This window comes from Arachis ipaensis, chromosome B10 (assembly GCF_059453495.1).
Source record: "Arachis ipaensis isolate K30076 ecotype BB chromosome B10, ASM5945349v1, whole genome shotgun sequence".
Lineage (NCBI taxonomy): Eukaryota > Viridiplantae > Streptophyta > Magnoliopsida > Fabales > Fabaceae > Arachis > Arachis ipaensis.
The window spans coordinates 133,943,614-133,962,622 of NC_142435.1; the positions used below are offsets into that span (position 1 = coordinate 133,943,614).

General features: G+C 41.2%; 1 protein-coding gene across 1 annotated transcript; it reads left to right on the top strand.

Moving 5' to 3' along the window:
* The first annotated feature begins 2,461 nt into the window (after positions 1 to 2,461).
* Positions 2,462 to 4,287, top strand: LOC148581789 (uncharacterized). The gene is made up of 2 exons (XM_088493763.1): positions 2,462 to 3,337; positions 3,682 to 4,287. Exons 1-2 carry the CDS (start codon positions 2,462 to 2,464, stop codon positions 4,285 to 4,287), a joined length of 1,482 nt encoding a protein of 493 aa, XP_088349889.1.
* Positions 4,288 to 19,009: the final 14,722 nt, after the last annotated feature.

Sequence of the window (19,009 nt, forward strand, 5' to 3'; positions counted from 1 at the left end):
AACGACATAACCCACCATCCAGAGAAAATCAAAGAGACCACCCCAAACCGACAAACACAAACCGACCACCAAGAATCGGCAAATTCTCTAATTACACACCCTTGACAGCACCAATTACCGAAATATACCACCAAATAGTAGATCGAGGCATCATACCGAAAGTCCGACAACTCAAAGAAAGAACGGGAGGCAACAAAACCCTTTACTGTGACTACCACCGAGGTTACGGACACAGGACGCAAGACTGTTTCGACCTTAAAGACGCCCTCGAACAAGCCATAAGAGACGGCAAGCTCCCAAAGTTCGCCAAAATCATCAGAGAACCAAAACGTGCGAAGAGAGACATGTCGCCAGAAAGAGAAGGGCGCAACCCAAGAACGCAAAAACAACCCCCTAGGGAAAGCCCAGAGGAAGACCCAACCATCATAGTAAACATCATCATAGGCAAAGACATATCGGGCAAGTCAAAATCAACACTGAAAAAAGATCTCAAAGTCATGGCCGTTAGAAACCAAACTCCAACCACCCTGGCCGACAATACGATAACTTTCTTACCTGAGGACTGCCAGCACGGCACCTCGGCTGAAGACGCCCCTTTCGTCATCTCAGCAAGAATCGGAACAGGACTAGTACGAAGGATATTGGTGGACACCGGTGCAGACTCAAACATCCTCTTCCGAGGAGCCTTCGACAAACTCGGGCTCCACAACGACAATCTCCAAACACATCGCAACGGTGTCACAGGACTCGGAGACAACTTCCTTAAACCGGATGGCTCAATCACCCTCCCATCACCATAGGGACAAGTAACCAGAGGAAGACAATCCTATCCGAATTCGTGGTCCTAAAAAACTCCACTGCCTACAACGTCATTCTCGGAAGAAAGACAATCAATGACTTCTCCGCCGTCATTTTTACCAAATACCTCCTCATGAAGTTCACAACCGAAGACGGCTCCATCGGTACTATCCACGGAGACCGGGAGGTCGCAGCAGAATGCGACAACACCAGCCTAGCTCTACGAAAGAAATCCTGGGATGCGGCCGGAATTTTCCTAGCCGACTTGGACGCTCGACAAGACGGCCAACCCAGGCCAGAGCCAGAAGGCGACATGGAAAAACTACAAATAGGGCCAACCAAAAAGGAATACACCTCCATCAACAGGAACCTCCCATACGATCTTAAAGAGGATCTTTTCCAACTCCTGAAACAAAATAAAGACTTGTTCGCTTTCACACCAGCCGACATGCCGGGAATACACCCCGACCTAATGTCCCACCGGCTAGCCGTGGACCCCAAAGCCAAACCAGTAGCACAAAGGAGACGAAAAATGTCACCAGACCGAGCCGCCGAGGTCAAAAGGCAAGTTAAAGCCCTACTCGAAGCCAACTTCATCAGGGAACTCCCCTACACAACCTGGCTAGCCAATGTCGTGCTAGTGAAAAAATCTAATGGGAAGTGGCGAATGTGCGTCGACTACATGGACCTCAACAAAGCCTGTCCAAAAGACACCTTTCTCCTACCAAACATTGACGGATTAGTAGATGCCGCATCCGGCCATCGATACCTCAACTTCATGGACGCATATTCCGGCTACAATCAGATACCGATGCACCGACCCGACGAAGAAAAAACAGCATTCATCACCCCAGACGGGACATACTGCTACACAGTGATGCCCTTCGGCCTGAAAAACGCCGGAGCCACCTACCAGAGACTTGTCAACAAGATATTCCAGAACCTGTCCGGAAGCAAACTAGAAGTTTGCATAGACGACATGCTCGCCAAGACAGAATCCGGCGAGCAACTTGTCAGCGACCTCAAGTTCATAATGGACACTCTACGAAAACACCAAATGCGACTCAACCTGACAAAATGCACCTTCGGAATGGAGGCGAGAAAGTTCCTCGGCTTTATGATCACGCAACGCGGAGTCGAAGCCAACCCGGAAAAATGCCGTGCCATCCTTGAAATGACAAACCCTAAGAACCTTAACGACATCCAAAAGCTCACCGGACGGCTCACTGCGCTATCCCGTTTTCTCGGAGCGTCGGCACAAAAGGCAATCCCCTTCTTTAAGCTAATGAAGAAGGGGACCCCTTTCAAGTGGGAGGCAAAATGCGAAGAAGCATTCCAACACTTCAAAAGAGTCTTGTCGGAACCGCCGGTTCTCGCCAAACCCCAAACAGGGGAAACCCTATACCTATACCTCTCTATAACGGAAGAAGCACTCGCAGCGGCATTCATCCGCGAAAATGAGAGAAAGGAACAAGAACCCATCTACTTCATAAGCAAAGTCCTATAAGACACGGAAACTCGCTACTCGCGCCTGGAAAAGCTAGCCTTTGCGCTCCTCACGGCCTCTCGACGCTTACGACAATACTTTCAGGCCCATCCCGTGACAGTCCGGACCGACCAAGCGGTCAAACAGGTGCTACAGAAGCCCGACCTAGCAGGAAGAATGCTAGCATGGTCCATCGAGCTGTCCCAGTTCCAAATCAAGTTTGAACCCAGAAACGCAATCAAAGCACAAGCCATGGCCGACTTCATCGCCGAGATGACTCCGGGAAACCCCACTCCCGAGTCATGGAAGCTGCACGTCGACGACTCATCAAACGTCACCTCTGGAGGTGCAGGAGTCATACTCGAAAGCCAAAATAGGGTCGTAATCGAACAATCAGTACGATATGAATTCCCAGTCTCCAATAATCAAGCAGAATACGAGGCCCTCCTGGCAGGCCTAGCCCTAGCCAAGGACGTCGGAGCAAAAGTCCTGGAAGTAAGCACCGATTCGCAGGTAGTCAGCTCCCAAATCAACGGAGACTACCAAACGCGAGACCCTCTACTCCAACAATACCTAGCCAAGGTGAACGAACTGAAAGAAGGGTTCAACCACATCACCATACGACACATTCCCAGAGAACGAAATGCCAGAGCAGATCTGCTCTCCAAACTAGCCAGCACCAAATCAGGACACGACAACAAATCGCTAATTCAGGAAATCGTTAAATCACCATCCATATCCACAACGGCTAACGCTTGCCTGACACTCTCCAGCCGAGGATCATGGACCTACCCTATCCTACAATACCTCCTCAACGGAACACTACCCGAAGACCCCAAAGAGGAAAAATGGACGAAAAGGGAAGCCGCCAACTACACGGTCGTCGCAGGACAACTGTACAAACGTGGATTCTCGCAACCCCTCCTCAAATACGTCGAACCCGGGGACACGGAGTACATACTCCGCGAAATCCACGAAGGTTGTTGCGGTCACCATATCGAAGGAAAAACCCTTGCCCAGAAAGTCATCTGGGCCGGGTACTTCTGGGCCACGGTTATCCAGGACTCCATACAGTTAGTAAAAAGCTGCGATAAATGCCAAAGGCACGCCAACATCCACCAGGCCGCCTCGCACTAGCTCAGCATCATATCGGCTGAGCGGCAATTCGGCACCAAGGGAATCGACCTTGTCGGACCCTTTCCTACGACACCCGGTCAACTCCGATATCTCATTGTCGCCATAGATTATTACACTAAATGGATCGAGGCCGAGCCCCTGGCCTCCATCACGGCAACCCAATGCCGAAAATTTCTCTGGAGACAGATCATCACCCGATTCGGTATCCCCGAGATCGTCATCTCGGACAACGGAACCCAGTTTGCTGACAAAAAATTCAGAGAGTTCCTAGAAGGACTACGTATATCCCACCGCTTCAGCTCGGTAGAACACCCCAAACAAATGGACAGGTAGAATCCGCAAACAAAATAATCGTCAAAGGACTCAAGAAGCGACTCAACGAAGCCAAAGGACTATGGGTCGATGAACTCGGATCGGCCCTATGGTCATACCGAACAACACCCCAAACGACCACGGGGGAAACACCTTTCCGGTTAACATACGGTGTGGAGGCCGTCATCCCAGTAGAGATAGGAGACCCAAGCCATAGAAAAACGGTCAGAGGTAACGACGAGGAGGCGGGACGAGACCTCATCAACGAAGAAAGAAGCATAGCTCATGTCAGAGAGCTAGCCCTAAAACAAAGAATCAGCTTAAGGTACAACCACGGCATCATCAAACGAGAATTCGCACCCGACGACCTCGTCCTACGACGAAATGACATCGGAGCCCCAACCCCAGGGGAAGGAAAACTCACCCCCAATTGGGAAGGACCATACAGAATCAAAGCCACAATCGGAAGGGGAGCATACAAGCTCAAACGACTTAACGGCGACGAAATTCCGAGGACATGGAACGCCACCAACTTACGATGCTACTACACTTAGATTGACCTCCCGAGGTCCTCCCTTGTCTTTCTAAATTCCTTTTTAACTCAGGTTTTACTTCTGTAATACATTTGTTTTTACTCTTTTATATTTAAAAGTTTTAAACACGGGTACTCTTTCCCGCCATAACGGAGGGTTTTAACGAGGCCCAAATAAATCTTACTGTTTTACCCTTTCCCCTTCTACCTCCCAAAACGGAATAAAGATACGGCCACAAACACCGAGAACTAATCAACCTCGGGGCCCAACACACGGATATCCCCAAACACTAACGACCTACCAAAGGCCCCAAGTCACAACGGCTTAAACACAAACGGCTCAAAATAAAAAGCCCGAACGACCACACGAGTCATTAAAAAGAAAGCAAGTTATAAGCGCCACGATGGCACAACCCAGAGTTCAAAACACGTCAAAATACACGGCCCACGGCCAACCAAATATCCAAAATAAAACAGTTTAAAACAAACTAAAATAACAAAGTTTCAATTAAACTATTCAAGGTCAACAATTTGGCCATCACGGATGGTCTTGAAAGCCCCATCACGGACACGTCCACACCCGGAGCCAGCACCGAAGCTTGAGCCTTCATCGCTTCCTCGGTGGCCACAATCGCTCCCTTCGCGTTAGCATGCAAATCCGCTTTCTCCTTCTTCAGAGCAGCAACTTCAACCTTCAAAACCTCCAGCTCGCCAAGAATCACGGCAGCCTGAGAACCCGTATCAGAAGCCCGTTGCCGCTCCGCACTCAGTTGAGAAAGAAGTGAAGTCTCGACCTCAGAAAGGCAAAGAATCTCCGCCCCAGCTTCCTCAGAAGACTTCATTGCCTTCTCTCTCGCCACCTCGGCAGCTTCAAACTGCTCTTTCCACTTAGCCACCTCAGTTTGAGATTGACGGAGCTTCTTGTCCAACAAACCGACCTGAGCCATCACTGGCTCAGCCTTCCGGATAATAACAGCAGACCGAAGGAGGGCACAGTACACCGACTTAGCCTGGAACAAAACATCACACTCATCAAAAAATGGCTCCGTTCCAGGCATCAAGTGCTGATCTATGAACCCCGAAGCATCGAAACGGCGATCCATCACAGTAGGCACAACACCCTCCTCCCCAAAGGTCTCACTACTAGGCTCCTCAGGCCTCTTTCTTTTCCGAGAAGCCTCGGCAGCCGTCACCACGACAACTTCAGGCGAGCTCACGGTACCAGGGGAAGCCCGAGCACCAGCCCTCACCCCCGACGAAACCACCTCCTGAGAAACGACTCGGGAATCCGCAGCAGGGTTGGAGGCAGGGGTAGTAGGAGACGCCGACGACCCCTCATCCCGATCCATCGCTGCCTTCAAACGCGCTAGGGAAGTCAAACCACCAGCCATCTCGACTACAAGAAATGAAAGGAAAAAACATCAAGTTACAAAATCGGAAAGACAAACATGAACAAGAAAAGAAACAAGCCATACACCAATATACGTCCGACAAGCCACAGGATCCCCCATAACGTCTCGAGGATTTAACAGACGCTCCCCGAACAAATGCCACAGGACATTGGCGATGTCCTTATCCTCTGAAGACAAACCATCATAGGTGACCTTAGTCAAAACCGACGGACCGGCACGAAAATTCCAATAGGTCGGAAACCGGCGCACGCCCTCTAACGACAACCAAAATGGATGATGCCCCCGGACGGGGCACACCTTAAAGTACTATCTCTTAAAACCATGAAAAGAGTCTTCAAACAAACCAAAAATACGGCGATGAGGCTGAGCCCGGAATGAAATATACCCTTTCTTATGCTTCCCCTCCTTAGACGGAAGAGTACATAAGAAAAGAGAAAGGAAGACAGGAACAGAAACTGGGAGATCAAGATACTGACACACAAGCTCAAAAGTTCGAACGGCTGCCCAACTATTCGGATGAAGCTGAGACGGCGCCACAGAACACCGACTCAGCAGCTCCTGAACAAACGGCGAAAAAGGAAGCCGCACGCCAAGCCGAGTAAACATTGATTCATAAACCCACATCCAGTCCGGAACAGTGGGCGAATCAAGGTTCAAATAGAAAACGCGCTCGTCGGTGTCTGGGAGGGCAAGCTCATACTGCCGCTCCATATCGCCACCACCACAAATTGCCCCTTGATCACGGAGGCGTTGAAGATCGGCCTCCGTCATCCGCGACGGAATGCCCCACACGTCGCTAGTCACCCAGGTATAGCGAGCGGGGATACCCCTGGAGGGGGCTATTGGAGTACCCACACCCTCACTCCTTCGCCGATGCATACCTAAAATAGGGAGGAGCACGACCATCAGCCTACTAACCTTACGCAGAAGTAAGGAAGACAACCGAAACCCTACTGCCACTACCAACCCAACACAGCGGTGCTCAACCCCTTTAAAACACAAACACCACCACCCAAAGCACAAAACACAGTACAAAAAAAAAAGGAAATGGCAGAACAATGCATGGCAAAATATAGAACAACAAAAGATCACAAAAGTGAAAACAAGGAAAGAGCAAAGGAAAACCAACCTGATAATGCAGAAAACAAGCCTGGAAAACGGAGATGGGAGGCAGAAACTCAACTCCAGAAACGCAACAGAGAGAAAGAGATTTTTTCAGATTAGAGAACGAAAGGAAAGTAAAATGAACGAGGGAAGCAAGAAGGAAAATCAAAACGGTTTCAAAAGAAAGTAGAAAGACACAAATGACCCTGAGCAATAAAATGACACGGAGGGGCAATAGAGGAAAAACACCCAAAAATGTCCCCTCGCAATAAATGCCCCTCGGAAAAACAAACCAATAAAGTACGCCTCGAAAAATGCAACAGGCACGATGAATACAGAAGAGTCGCGCCAAACCAAAAACGGCCAGGCGAAATGTCGCCACGACCTTAAAAGACCAGGGCCGACACGCCGAACTCCCCTCGAAAGGAATCAAACGACCAAAAAGGAACCGACCTGACTCGCGGTCGGAACCACATCTCCCCATCAACAAACCGACCTGACTCGCGGTCAGAACCACATCTCCCCATCAACAAACCGACCTAACTCGCGGTCGAACTCACATCTCCTAGCGACAAATCGACCTCACCCGCTCTCATGCTCCGGGGGCAACTGTTACGATCATCAAACCCGGCATGTGATGAAACACCCAAACAACGCGCTTCTTGCCTGACCATGAAACGGCCAGGAACTCCCCAAATTGTCGACCTGACCACGAAACGGCCGGGAACTCCCCAAATTGTCGACCTCGACTGGAAAAACCAAACAACGATCTCCTTGCCAAACCACAACGGCAAGGAAAAGGTTCCTCTAGCGATGAGACCGAGCAACCTCACTCTTTCGCTCCGGGGGCAACTGTTACGGAACCAGCCCACGGATCCTATACCCGGAACGGTCCCCGAATCCGGTTACCCGGGTTTGACCTGCTTCGCCCTTCCAGAAGGCCCAGAACCGACCCACTAGAGTTCTTAACCAACTTTCGAATTCAAACATCTCCCTTATCTTAGCCAAATAAGATAAGATAAGATATTCATCATCACCTATAAATAGTGGACCCAGGTCCCTCCAGGTATGGATCTATTCCTCACACCTTATACCTCTTAGATCCATTCTGACTTGAGCATCGGAGTGTCTTTGCAGGTACCTCCCCCCATTACTCCAGTCAACTGATCCGACATCTGCCTCAACCCGCAAGTTCTCGATCCATCTCTCAACCCGTACCAGAGACATCTTGTACAATTTGTGTGTGTATTTTCATACCATAATTTAAAATTAAAGCTATGGTCTAAATAAATCAAGTTCTTAAAAGTTTCATAGAAATTCAGCAGATTCAATTAAACTTAGTCCAAAAAGTCATACGGGTTAACCTATTCAATTTACTCGGGACATGAATGCTATAATCTATGTCCAATCCGATTTGTATATGGCAAGTAAGACTTTGTCATTCACTAATTCAAATGTTATCCACAACTCATCTACTATCTCATCGTGGGATAACTTTTCAAATATTGAGAAAGAAATTATCTACTACTATAAATTAAGAGATTCAAGAGTGATAGCCAAGTCATTACTTACTACTATAAATATCCCATCAAATTCAAGTTTTGCTCAATCCAAATTCACTTAAGCATGCTTTAAATCTTTGCTAACTTAAGTATTAGAATCTCTTACAGGTATCTCCTACCACCGTCCAAGCGAGGACGTCAAACAATCCACGGTCCTGGCGAACAAGTCAGACCCTTCACCCAAAGGAGTCTAGACCTCACATCTAGACCCAAATTTATCTTAGGATATTGGTGTCGTTGCTGGGGAATTGGAGTCTGATCTTTGACAATGGTGGATGACCCACAACAAGATGGACACACTGCATCCGATTTAGGATCCATGAGTGGGAATCACTATAACGATGATCGAGCACTTCTCATCTATCATGACCAGGGAAGAAACAAAAGGAAACAAAGGAGGACCAAGAGTGAGTTCCCAAGAATATATCCCGGAAGGATCGGGAGAAAGATATGCAACTGAGATCATGGAACTCGTCCATGGTCATCAAGGTTGGCTCGAACAACTGAAAGTCGAGTTGGAGCAGCAGCGAAAATCCGAACGATAATTTCAGAGGGAGCTGCGTAACCGCAGAGAACTCAAAGAAAAGCTAAGAAAGCTGGAGGCCAACCTGAAAGGAAAAAGAAGTTGGGAAGATCACGACCCAATCTTCTCTAGACACTGCAAGAAAAACGCTGAATACCATCAGATTTACCAAAAAATTCCACAGATATTATGTTTACTGTTGGAATTACCGTCGGAATAAATCCAATGGTATAAACTTAACCGGTAATTGTTTATTGGAGAATTTTTTCGTCCGCTGTTAATTACCGTCGAAAAATTTTCGTTGGTAATTTTTTTCGTTGGATTTTTCTCCCAATAAATTCGACGGTAATATATTATTAATTAATAATTAAATTAATCATTACTGGCGGATTTATCTGACAGTAAACTTAAATTTTAAATTTTTTAAAAAAATTGTTAATCCTCATGTATTAAAATATGCTCATCAGCTAAGAGTATAGGTTCTTGTAAAATATAAGACGATAACAAGATAAATAACAATAATCCTAGATTACTAGTTATCCCCATATGGACAAAAACATACAAATACTAAAATTTTAAGTATAGAAAAGATAGAGTGTAATAAGATCAATGAATGAAATCTATACTAAAATTTCAAGTATAGAAAAAATAAAATAGTTTCTTCAAAGTAGAAATTTAATTTCACCTTGCAATTGCTTTTCTTTAGAAATAATTAAAAAAAAACATGTAAAACAGGAGGTCGTAGCATCTAAATCAGCTTACTTTTCATTCAAATTAGATTGTAATGCAAAAAAGATTTTAATTTCACCCCAAAATTAAAACTAAACTTAGATGACTGTTTAAAATCTTGTACATGACCATAAAAGACACGTCATAAAGTTTACCTGCGGAACTAGAAAGTAGAAACTAGAAAGTAGAAACTCATATACTAAGGAATGCATACAATAATCATATAGGGGGGAGAGAGAACTATATTGATAATGAACAAGTATCAAAATAGTTGTAAACTTTTCTGAATTGAAGACAATAAGATATGAAAATGAAATGAATTTTTGGAATAAAAATATTATGGAACTATAAGTTAAAAAGACAGCAGAATTTTCGTAACACCAGGTTTATAAGTTTACTAGCAGAGGTTTCTTATCACCTACTCCTACTCACAAATGAAAACCATTTCACATTAACAGAGACACATTCTATCCAAGTAAGCATTGGAGGGGGAAAACATATTACCCATCTTTTCTCGACCTCAATTCTTTCTTCCTCTAACTTCATTTCCCTGGACGATTCAAGGGAAATTCAGTATATAATTGTGCAAACAACACATACATTATTATTTTAACATTTTATATGGCATTGCATATTTTTGAATTTATTCTTCATAGAAACAAAACTTATTTCTTCACACTACAATGAGATATTACAATCTTATTCTCAACAATAAAAATTATAAATAATTATCAAACAAATGGCTCAAATTGAATTACACATTACTTGAGTAGAAGAGGAATAACAATCTGTACCTTTCCAGTGGAAAGAAGATAGTTTCTGTAGAAACCAGCTTTAACATCAAGAAGTTGCCCTTTCTTTCCTACTTCAGCTACATCTTCTTTCAATATAATTTGATTTTCATAAATATGAAATATCACACCAACAACTAAGGAGAAGGGGAAAAAACCCAACAAAAACATAATAATGCTGCAAAACCAAGCACACCCACTAGTTGCAAAAATCATAAAGAAAATAATGAATTCAGAAATTATAAATTTTAAAATTAAAATAAAATAATAAACCCAGAACAAATTCTAAAATCGAAATCAGAATAAACAAAAAAAAGAACAAACCCTAAAATCTAATAAAAATAGAATAAAATTAAAATAAGACAGGAACATAAGCATACACAATAAATTAGGGTTTAGGGTTATGGTTCAAAAAGGGGTTAGGGATTTTTTTTTTATTTAAAATGAAGTAAAAACGAGGATGGAATAGGAAGAGGGATGAGGGAAACCTACCTGAAGGAGGGAGGAGGGACACAGGTCGGTGATTAAGGGAGCAACGACGGCAGCAACAGTGGCGGGAGGACAAAAACGGTGGCAACAGAGCAACCAACGCGTCACAAGGAGCACCTAACCGAGTTCACGCAGTTTTTGGATGCAGTTGGTGGTGGACGACGCTGGTAGAGGGGTTGTCAGAGGTGGTTTGGGGAGAGAGAGAGAGAGAGAGAGAGAGAGAGGGGGGGGGGGGAGAAGATTAGAGAGAAAAAGAGTAGTTTAAAAATGAGGGGGAGAGGATTCGCGGTTCGAATTTAGGAAAATATTACAGTCGGATTTACCAGCAGAAAAATCCAACGGTAACACCTTGAAAGTGACCAAATGCAGCGTTGCACTAATCAGGGATTACTGGCGAATAAATTTGACAGTAAATCCCACTGTAATCTCGGTGCCAATTATTCTTGTTTTCCCTCCAATTATTACAGGTGAATTTATCGTCAAAAAATAAATCCAACGGTAACCTTTTTATCCGATAAATTTATTGCCAAATCTTTCGGTAAATTCACTACTGATGTTTGATGCTAAATCCGATGGTATTCAGCGTGTTTTTTGTAGTGAGAAGAAATAATCATGTCAAGAGGAAATCATACGGGCTAAGGTAACCAAGAACTTCAAAAGGCCAGACATAGATTTTTATGATGGTGCAATAGACCCACAATATCACTTGAGTAACTTTAAAGTCGTATATACCTAGCTGACACATCTGACATGACTCAATGCAAAGCATTCCCCTACTACATTAATTAATGCTATAATGAAGTAATTTGATAGCCTCCCACCAGGTCAGTGACTTGCTTTGATGATCTAGCGAAAAGTTTTCTGGCTCACTTTTCGATCCAGAAGAATAAAACAAAGCATGCCCCAAGCTTGCTAGGAGTAAAGCATGAAGTCGGAGAATCCCTAAGGGCTTAGATGAAAAGATTCACAAAGATTCTAGAGCTTACCAACTGAAACATCCATCATGGGGCTTGTCAACAACTTTAGATATGGACACTTTTCACAGTCAATCTCAAAAAAACATCGACCTCTTCAAATGAAGTTCAAGAACAGGTAGAAAAGTACATTAATATGAAGAAAATCGCTCAAATAAAATAGCCTCCTACAATTCGGGATAACTCCTACTAGTTCCGAGATAAAGGTAAAAAGCAAAAGAAGAATAAAGGAGACAACTCTGACCGACCTAGGAGGTACCATTCTTACACTCCACTGTGAGTATCATTGGTAGATGTCTAAAGTAAAATATGTCACACCAAGAAAATACCACCCCAAGGCCGATCCCAAGTAAAAAAGGAAAAATTGGTCAAAATATTGTCAGTATCATAAAATTTATGGCCACTTTACCAATAATTGTTATGATTTGAAAAACGTAATAGAAAAGTTGGATAGAGAAGGTTAATTAGACAAGTATCTTGCTACAACGCCAGGAAACACCAGCAAATTAAAAAGAGAAGAGGATGATAGAGAGAGATCAAAGCGCTCAACAAAGACCCCAGAAAAACATGTCCATTTCATTGTTGGAGGATTTACAGGAGGAGGAATGACCAAGTCATCTCGTAAGAGACACTTGAAGGAAATTTACCAGGTTAGTGAATCTGAAATAGTACCTGACCTCCCGACCATCACTTTCATGAAGGAAGATGCTAAAGGTGTGATCCCTGCCCACGATGACCTTATGGTGATACCAATGACTTTAGCTAATGACAATCTTAACAAGACATTAGTGGATTAGGGAAGTTCAGTAGACATCCTCTCCAACCAGACAAACTCAGATTTGAGAAAAAAAATACTTGATGCCATATCGAGACACTCTCTTTAGATTAGGAGAAATGCCTATCCAACCTCTAGGATATATAACTCTCTACACTACCTTTGGCAAAAGTCCAAGAACACGCACTATAAAGTGTGAACTACATTGTAGTTGACACTCTATCTCCCTACAATGCGCTGATAGGTCGAGCAACCTTGAACTGACTTGCTGTAATGGTGTTTACCCCTCACCTTTGCATGAAATTTCTGACCCAAGAAGAGATAGCTACTATAAGAGAATATTAGGAATTGGAGCGAAGGTGCTACAACGAAAGTTTAAACTTGCAAGGAAGCTCCATGGGTAAAGAAGTCTATTTAATAGAACTTGGAGGGTCCGAGTAAGGGAGGGCATGAGGCCTCAACCAGAAGGAAAGTTAAAGGAGGTTCAGATAAGCAATGAAGTCGATAAAACAATCAATGTAGGTCCAACATGGAGGGATAGCTAAAGGAAGATCTCATTAGTTTGCTAAAAAAGAATGTTGACCTCTTTTCTTAGAAGGCCTTCGACATGCTAGGTATACACCTCGATCTCATGAGTCACAAAGATGATGGAAGCTTAGTCCTAAAAGAGCACAAATCATGGAGAAACAAGTTCAGGCACTTTGAAAGCAGGATTCATGAAGGAAGTCAAATACCCATTTGTGCTTAGCAAATGTAGTTTTAGTGAAAAAGCAGAATGACAAGTGAAAGATGTATGTAAATTACTCGACCTCAAGAAATCATATCCCAAGGATCCATATCCCATTTTCCAGTATGTGAATATGACCAGGAAAAGATATCGCTCATTACCTCAAAGGCCAAGTATTGCTATGTGATTTTGTCTTTCGGGTTAAAGAATGCAGAAGCTACATACCAATGATTGATGACCAAAGTGTTCCGACCTCATCTAAAAAGTTGATGGAAGTCTATGTAGACGACATGCTAGTCAAGACAAAGGATGAAGCTACACTGTTGACAAATATGTCTAAAGTATTCAACACGATAAGATAGCATGGTATAAGACTTAATCCCACCAAATGCGCCATTGTGGTAGAAGCAGAAAATTTTCTCAAATGCATGCTTATCCAAAGAGGAATTGAATCCAACCTCGACAAGTGCCAGGCGGTGATAAACATGAAGAGTCTGACCTGTTTGAAAGAACTTCAATAGTTGAATGGAAGATTAGCAACCCTATCAAAATTTTTGGTCGGACTAACGCTGAAGTCATTACCTCTCTTTGCAATTCTCAGAAAGGGACACTGCTTCACCTGGACACAAGAGTGCTCAAGCCTTTTAACAGTTCAAAGAGTTTCTCTTACAGCCCCCTATTTTCACCCAACCTAAAATGGATGAAGAGCTTGTTTTTGTAACTAGCAATGGCTGATAAAGTGGTAGCATAGACACTTGTTCGAGAGGATAAAAATAGGTGAAAATCCTGTCTATTTTATAAGCAAAGCATTACAAGGGATCGAGATGAACTACTAGAGGATTGAAAAGTTTGCCTTCGCACTTGGCTTAGCTTCTTGAAAGATACGATCTTATTTTCATTCTCGTACCATAAAAGTTAGAATCAATCAACCCATGAAGCACATACTATAGAAGATGAACATTGTAAAATGGATGCTACAGTGGTCTATTGAGTTGTCCAATTTTGACTTGAAGTATGAATCTCGAACAACCATTAAGTCTCGATACTTAACTAACTTTATTGCTGAATTTGTAGGAGATCAATCTAGAGGTCTGACTACATATAGCTTATATGTAAATGGGTCATTAAATAAAGTCGGTAGCGAAGCAGGAGTTATCTTAGAAAGTGAAGAAGGAACCCGGTTAGAACTGCCACTCAAGTTTATCTTTTGGCTTCTGACAACCAAGTAAAATACGAAGTTTTTCTCACTGGGATCTGATTGGCTGAAGAAGTTGGAGCATCAAAAGTACTTGTATTTAGCGACTCTCATGTGGTAACTTTCCAAGTAAATGGTGACTATCAGGTTAAAGACCCAAATATGAAGAGATACTTGCAGAAGACATTGGCATAATTGGCTAAATTTTAAGAAGTTAAAATTGGACAAATAACTCAGAAAATGAATAGCCAAGATGATGCTTTGTCCAAGCTAGCCAACACAAAGTCCAGAAGTAACAGTAAGAGTTTGATTCAAGAAACATTGCAGTCTCCTTCTGTAAGGAAAGAGGTCCACAGCTCGGACGTCCATTCAGTCTCTAATTTGAACCTCGGATGGATGACTCCCGTCCTAAAATATCTCAAGTTCAACATCCTCCCACCAGAAGAGAAAGAAGAAAAAATTGGTCAGAGAAGCACAACATTATACCATTGTCCAAAATGTTCTATATAAAAAGGGAATATCCACACCACTATTCGACTTCGTCAAGAAGTGCCTTGCCAGCTGCACGTGAATTTTCGCATGGCACCTTTAGAAAAACTCATCAGCATCACTTCACTATGGCCTTTTACAAAATGGAAACTTGATATGCTCATACTATTCCCACAAGTGCCAGGGCCAGTTAGATATCTTATAGAGGGAGTTGATTACTTCACTAAATGGATTAAAATAAAGTCATTGGCATCCATCACAGCTAAAAAAAAGTCAAAAGTTTCTCTACAAAAATATTGTAATAAAATTCAGAGTCCTATTCTCAATCACCCATGATAATGCGACCCAATTCACCGACTCAACTTTTGGGAGCTTGGTAGCAAAATTGAAAATCAAGCACCATTTTACATCGGTAGAGCATCTCCAAGCCAATGAACAAGTAGAAGCCGCGAACAAAGTTATACTATCCAAGCTAAAGAAAAGATTAGATAGAACAAAAGGAGCATGACTGGAAGAACTTTCACAAGTGTTGTGAGCATATCAGATAACACAACAATCCACCACAGAGGAGTCTCTTTTCTATCTTGCTTATGGCATAGAGGTCATGATTCCTATAGAAATAAGCAAAGAAATCCCAAGGGTCAAATTCTACAACAAGGTTGGCAACATTCAAGCCCAAAAAGAAGAACTCGACCTTTTATCCGAGGTTCAAGAAGAAGCTCAGCACTGAGATGAAGTCTTGAAGTAGACAATGGTCGCAAGGCACAACAAAAAGGTCATAAGGAGGAATTTCACCAATAACAACCTTGTCTTAATAAGAAAAGACATCAGGGCACCAAAGTTTGACGAAGAAAAACTAGTTGCAAATTGGAAAAGATCTTAGAAGATCACCTAAGTATTGGAAAAATGTTACTACAAAGTGGCCGACTTGTCAGGGAACGAGCTTCTTAGGTCGTGACATGCCTACAACTTGAAGAGATATTATAGCTAGATAGCAAACCTTACTCCCTGATGTACTCTTTTTCTCGACTTCATGGTTTTTTTTTTCATTAGATTTTATTGAAGGAGATTTTAACGAGGCATCAAAGTAAGGACTAGGAGTTAGAATTTGTAAAACTATTAATTGCAACTAGTATGTATTCTTGTAATTTGCTTCATAAAAGAAAAATTATTAAATATTTGTGTCTAACATTTTTTTTTTGACTTAACTGCTCCAGCTCATGCTAAAGAAACCAAAAGAATTGTGATTGACCTCATATGGTTGGCAGAATAAAGAAATGAGGTCCGAGTTGGATGCACACGAGTTATATAAATGACTTCAGTAATGAATTCCTATCAAAATTAGCTTACTTTACCATATCTCTCAACTGCGTAACATCTGACCTCATAGTATTTTTCTCAGCCTCCCACTTAGACTTCTCTTTTTCAAAAGAAGCAACTTTAGCGCGAAGCTCCTCTGCCTCCGCTTAAAGAGCATGAGAGAAAGACTTTCTCTATTTCTTAATAATGACAGTGCACACCCCATCCATCCAAATTCCTTCCTTAACCAAAATCTCCAAATTCTTCTACAAATGAACAACATCCAAGGAGATTTGAATTCCTGGCATGATGAATTCCTCGCTAAAGTCCATGGCATCAAAGTTGGTATTAAAAATACTCTCGTATTTATTGGCAAGTGTCTTGCGCTTACGAGAAGCACTAAATTCTAAGTCTTTCGAGAAACTCAGAATTTGGGAACAAGAAGAACTCGTGAACTGAAAATTTGAATTTGAGTTTGTAAAGGCACTTCAATTTGAGTGGAGGAGGTGGAGATCAGACCCGAGGTAGAAGGAAAGGTCGAACTAACAGCCGACTTCTCTACCTTGAGCTATTTGGCCTGACAAGCAGCTATGTTTTTCTTTAATACCTTAAGCTTCTTATAAGTGTCAAAATTTTTAACCATCTTTTCTACAAATCAAGAAACAATTAGCACGAACTTTGAATATATCATCAACTATAAATAATAAAGCTATCTACCTAATTCGGTCCGAACATAACTCGGTTTGGCTATAAAAAAAATTTTGGTATTAAGATTGGAAAGTTGGTCCCAACATTCTTGAAAGAGATTGGTCATCTACTCCTCTCCATCAAGTTCCTTGAGTTCGTAGTGAACAACCATTAACTCTTCTTCTCAATACAAATAGAATATATACTAGAGTTGCTCATTAAAATAGAAACGTTGGAAACTCTCGAGGTTGGATTTTGAAATAGTAATTTTTAAAGTCATGGAAAGATTCTTTTTTAACACCCTAATATTTTTAAACTAGGTTTAAGCCTTATTTCGATTATATTGGTTGCTAATACTCAAATTTTTATAAAATTTTTCAAATAAAATCCTTATATAAAATAATTTATAAAAAATAGTAGATAACTAGTTTTTATTTTTGAAAGTCATTTGAAAATAGTGGGATTCTTAATTATTAGAATCATCACTAGTTGAAAAATATAACTGGACCTAGTGATACTAACACAAAAGATAGACGTACTAAACTATAAAAAAAATGATAAACTTGACTCGTATCGAATAATCATATAAAAAAAATCAAACATCATATCTCACTTCGTTCTAACTTCTTAACCAGTCTATATGGTGCATTTCGTCTAGCTCTCTGAACTTGACCATTAAACATGGGTTTACAAATCTCAAACTCCAATACCGGCTGAACATTGCCTAAATCTCTCTCCTAGATACTATCTTTTATGCCTAGGAGTAACTTTAACTCACATTTCAACCTAGCTTCCTAAATCTGCCACTAGATAATTTAGGAAGTCTGAATCTTATCCTTTAATAACCTCAAATTCGTAAAAATTTTATGTCTACATGGCTGTCTCAAAATGAGATTTTTTATAATGTATAAATCACAATTTTCTGAGTATACCTACCCTAAAAAATAAAAAAAAAATTGAAAATTACTATTCTCACAATATTACCATACTTTATTTTTTTGCAAAATTTCTACACATGTAACGACTCTACACTAACTTATTCCTTTGAAAGGACATTCTAGAGATACTTAACTTTATTTTGGTTTTTATCATATGTTATTTGAGCACTGTAAAATTAATTCTAAATTTACAAGTTAGCCACATGCTTATAATACTTCTAAAAAAAAATCAATTACAGTCATCTTACTTAAAAAAATTTAATATAAATTCTATAGGCATATAATTGAGCTAAAAATTTGTGAAAATGAACTAGAAAACAATAATTTTTTTTTATTTTAACTAGATTTAGACTTGCGTATGAAAATTTTTTTGTACATAATTTTTTAGATAACTAATAACAATAGAAATTTTTAGTTGGATTAAGTACAATTTTGGTCCTTAAGGTATAGGTTGAAAATTTTTTTCATCCCCAACCTTTTTTTACATACAAAATCATCCCTAATGTTTAACTTAGTTTTAAAATCGTCCTTACTTGAGAGACAAAAATCGTATAGAGGTGGCGGCAGAAGCGAAAACAGAGGTGGATCGTGGACAGCTTCTTCTTCTTCTTCTTCCCTCCCCCTTCTTCTTCTTCTTTCCTTTCCCCTTCACAAGAGTAGAAACACTATGTTTCTCTTATTTTTTCTTTTTTTATTATTTTATAATTTTTTTGTTATGGATAATTTGATCCAAAATTTTGATATTTAAGTAAAAAAGACGATTTTAAAACTTGGTTTTAAACTTTAGAGACGATTTTGTATGCAAAAAAATATTGAAAACGAAAAAAATTTTCTGCCTATACCTTACAAACCAAAATCATATTTAACCCTTTTTGGTTTTATAATTAGTTATAAAACATCTATACAACTCTAAAAACAAAGAATTGTACCATAATAAATTCTAGAGTACAATATAACAATAATAGTATAATAAAATTAATTATGTTAATTTATTTTTATGTATATTGAAGTATTTGCCTAAGCCAATTTTTTTGACAAAGCATAAAAGAA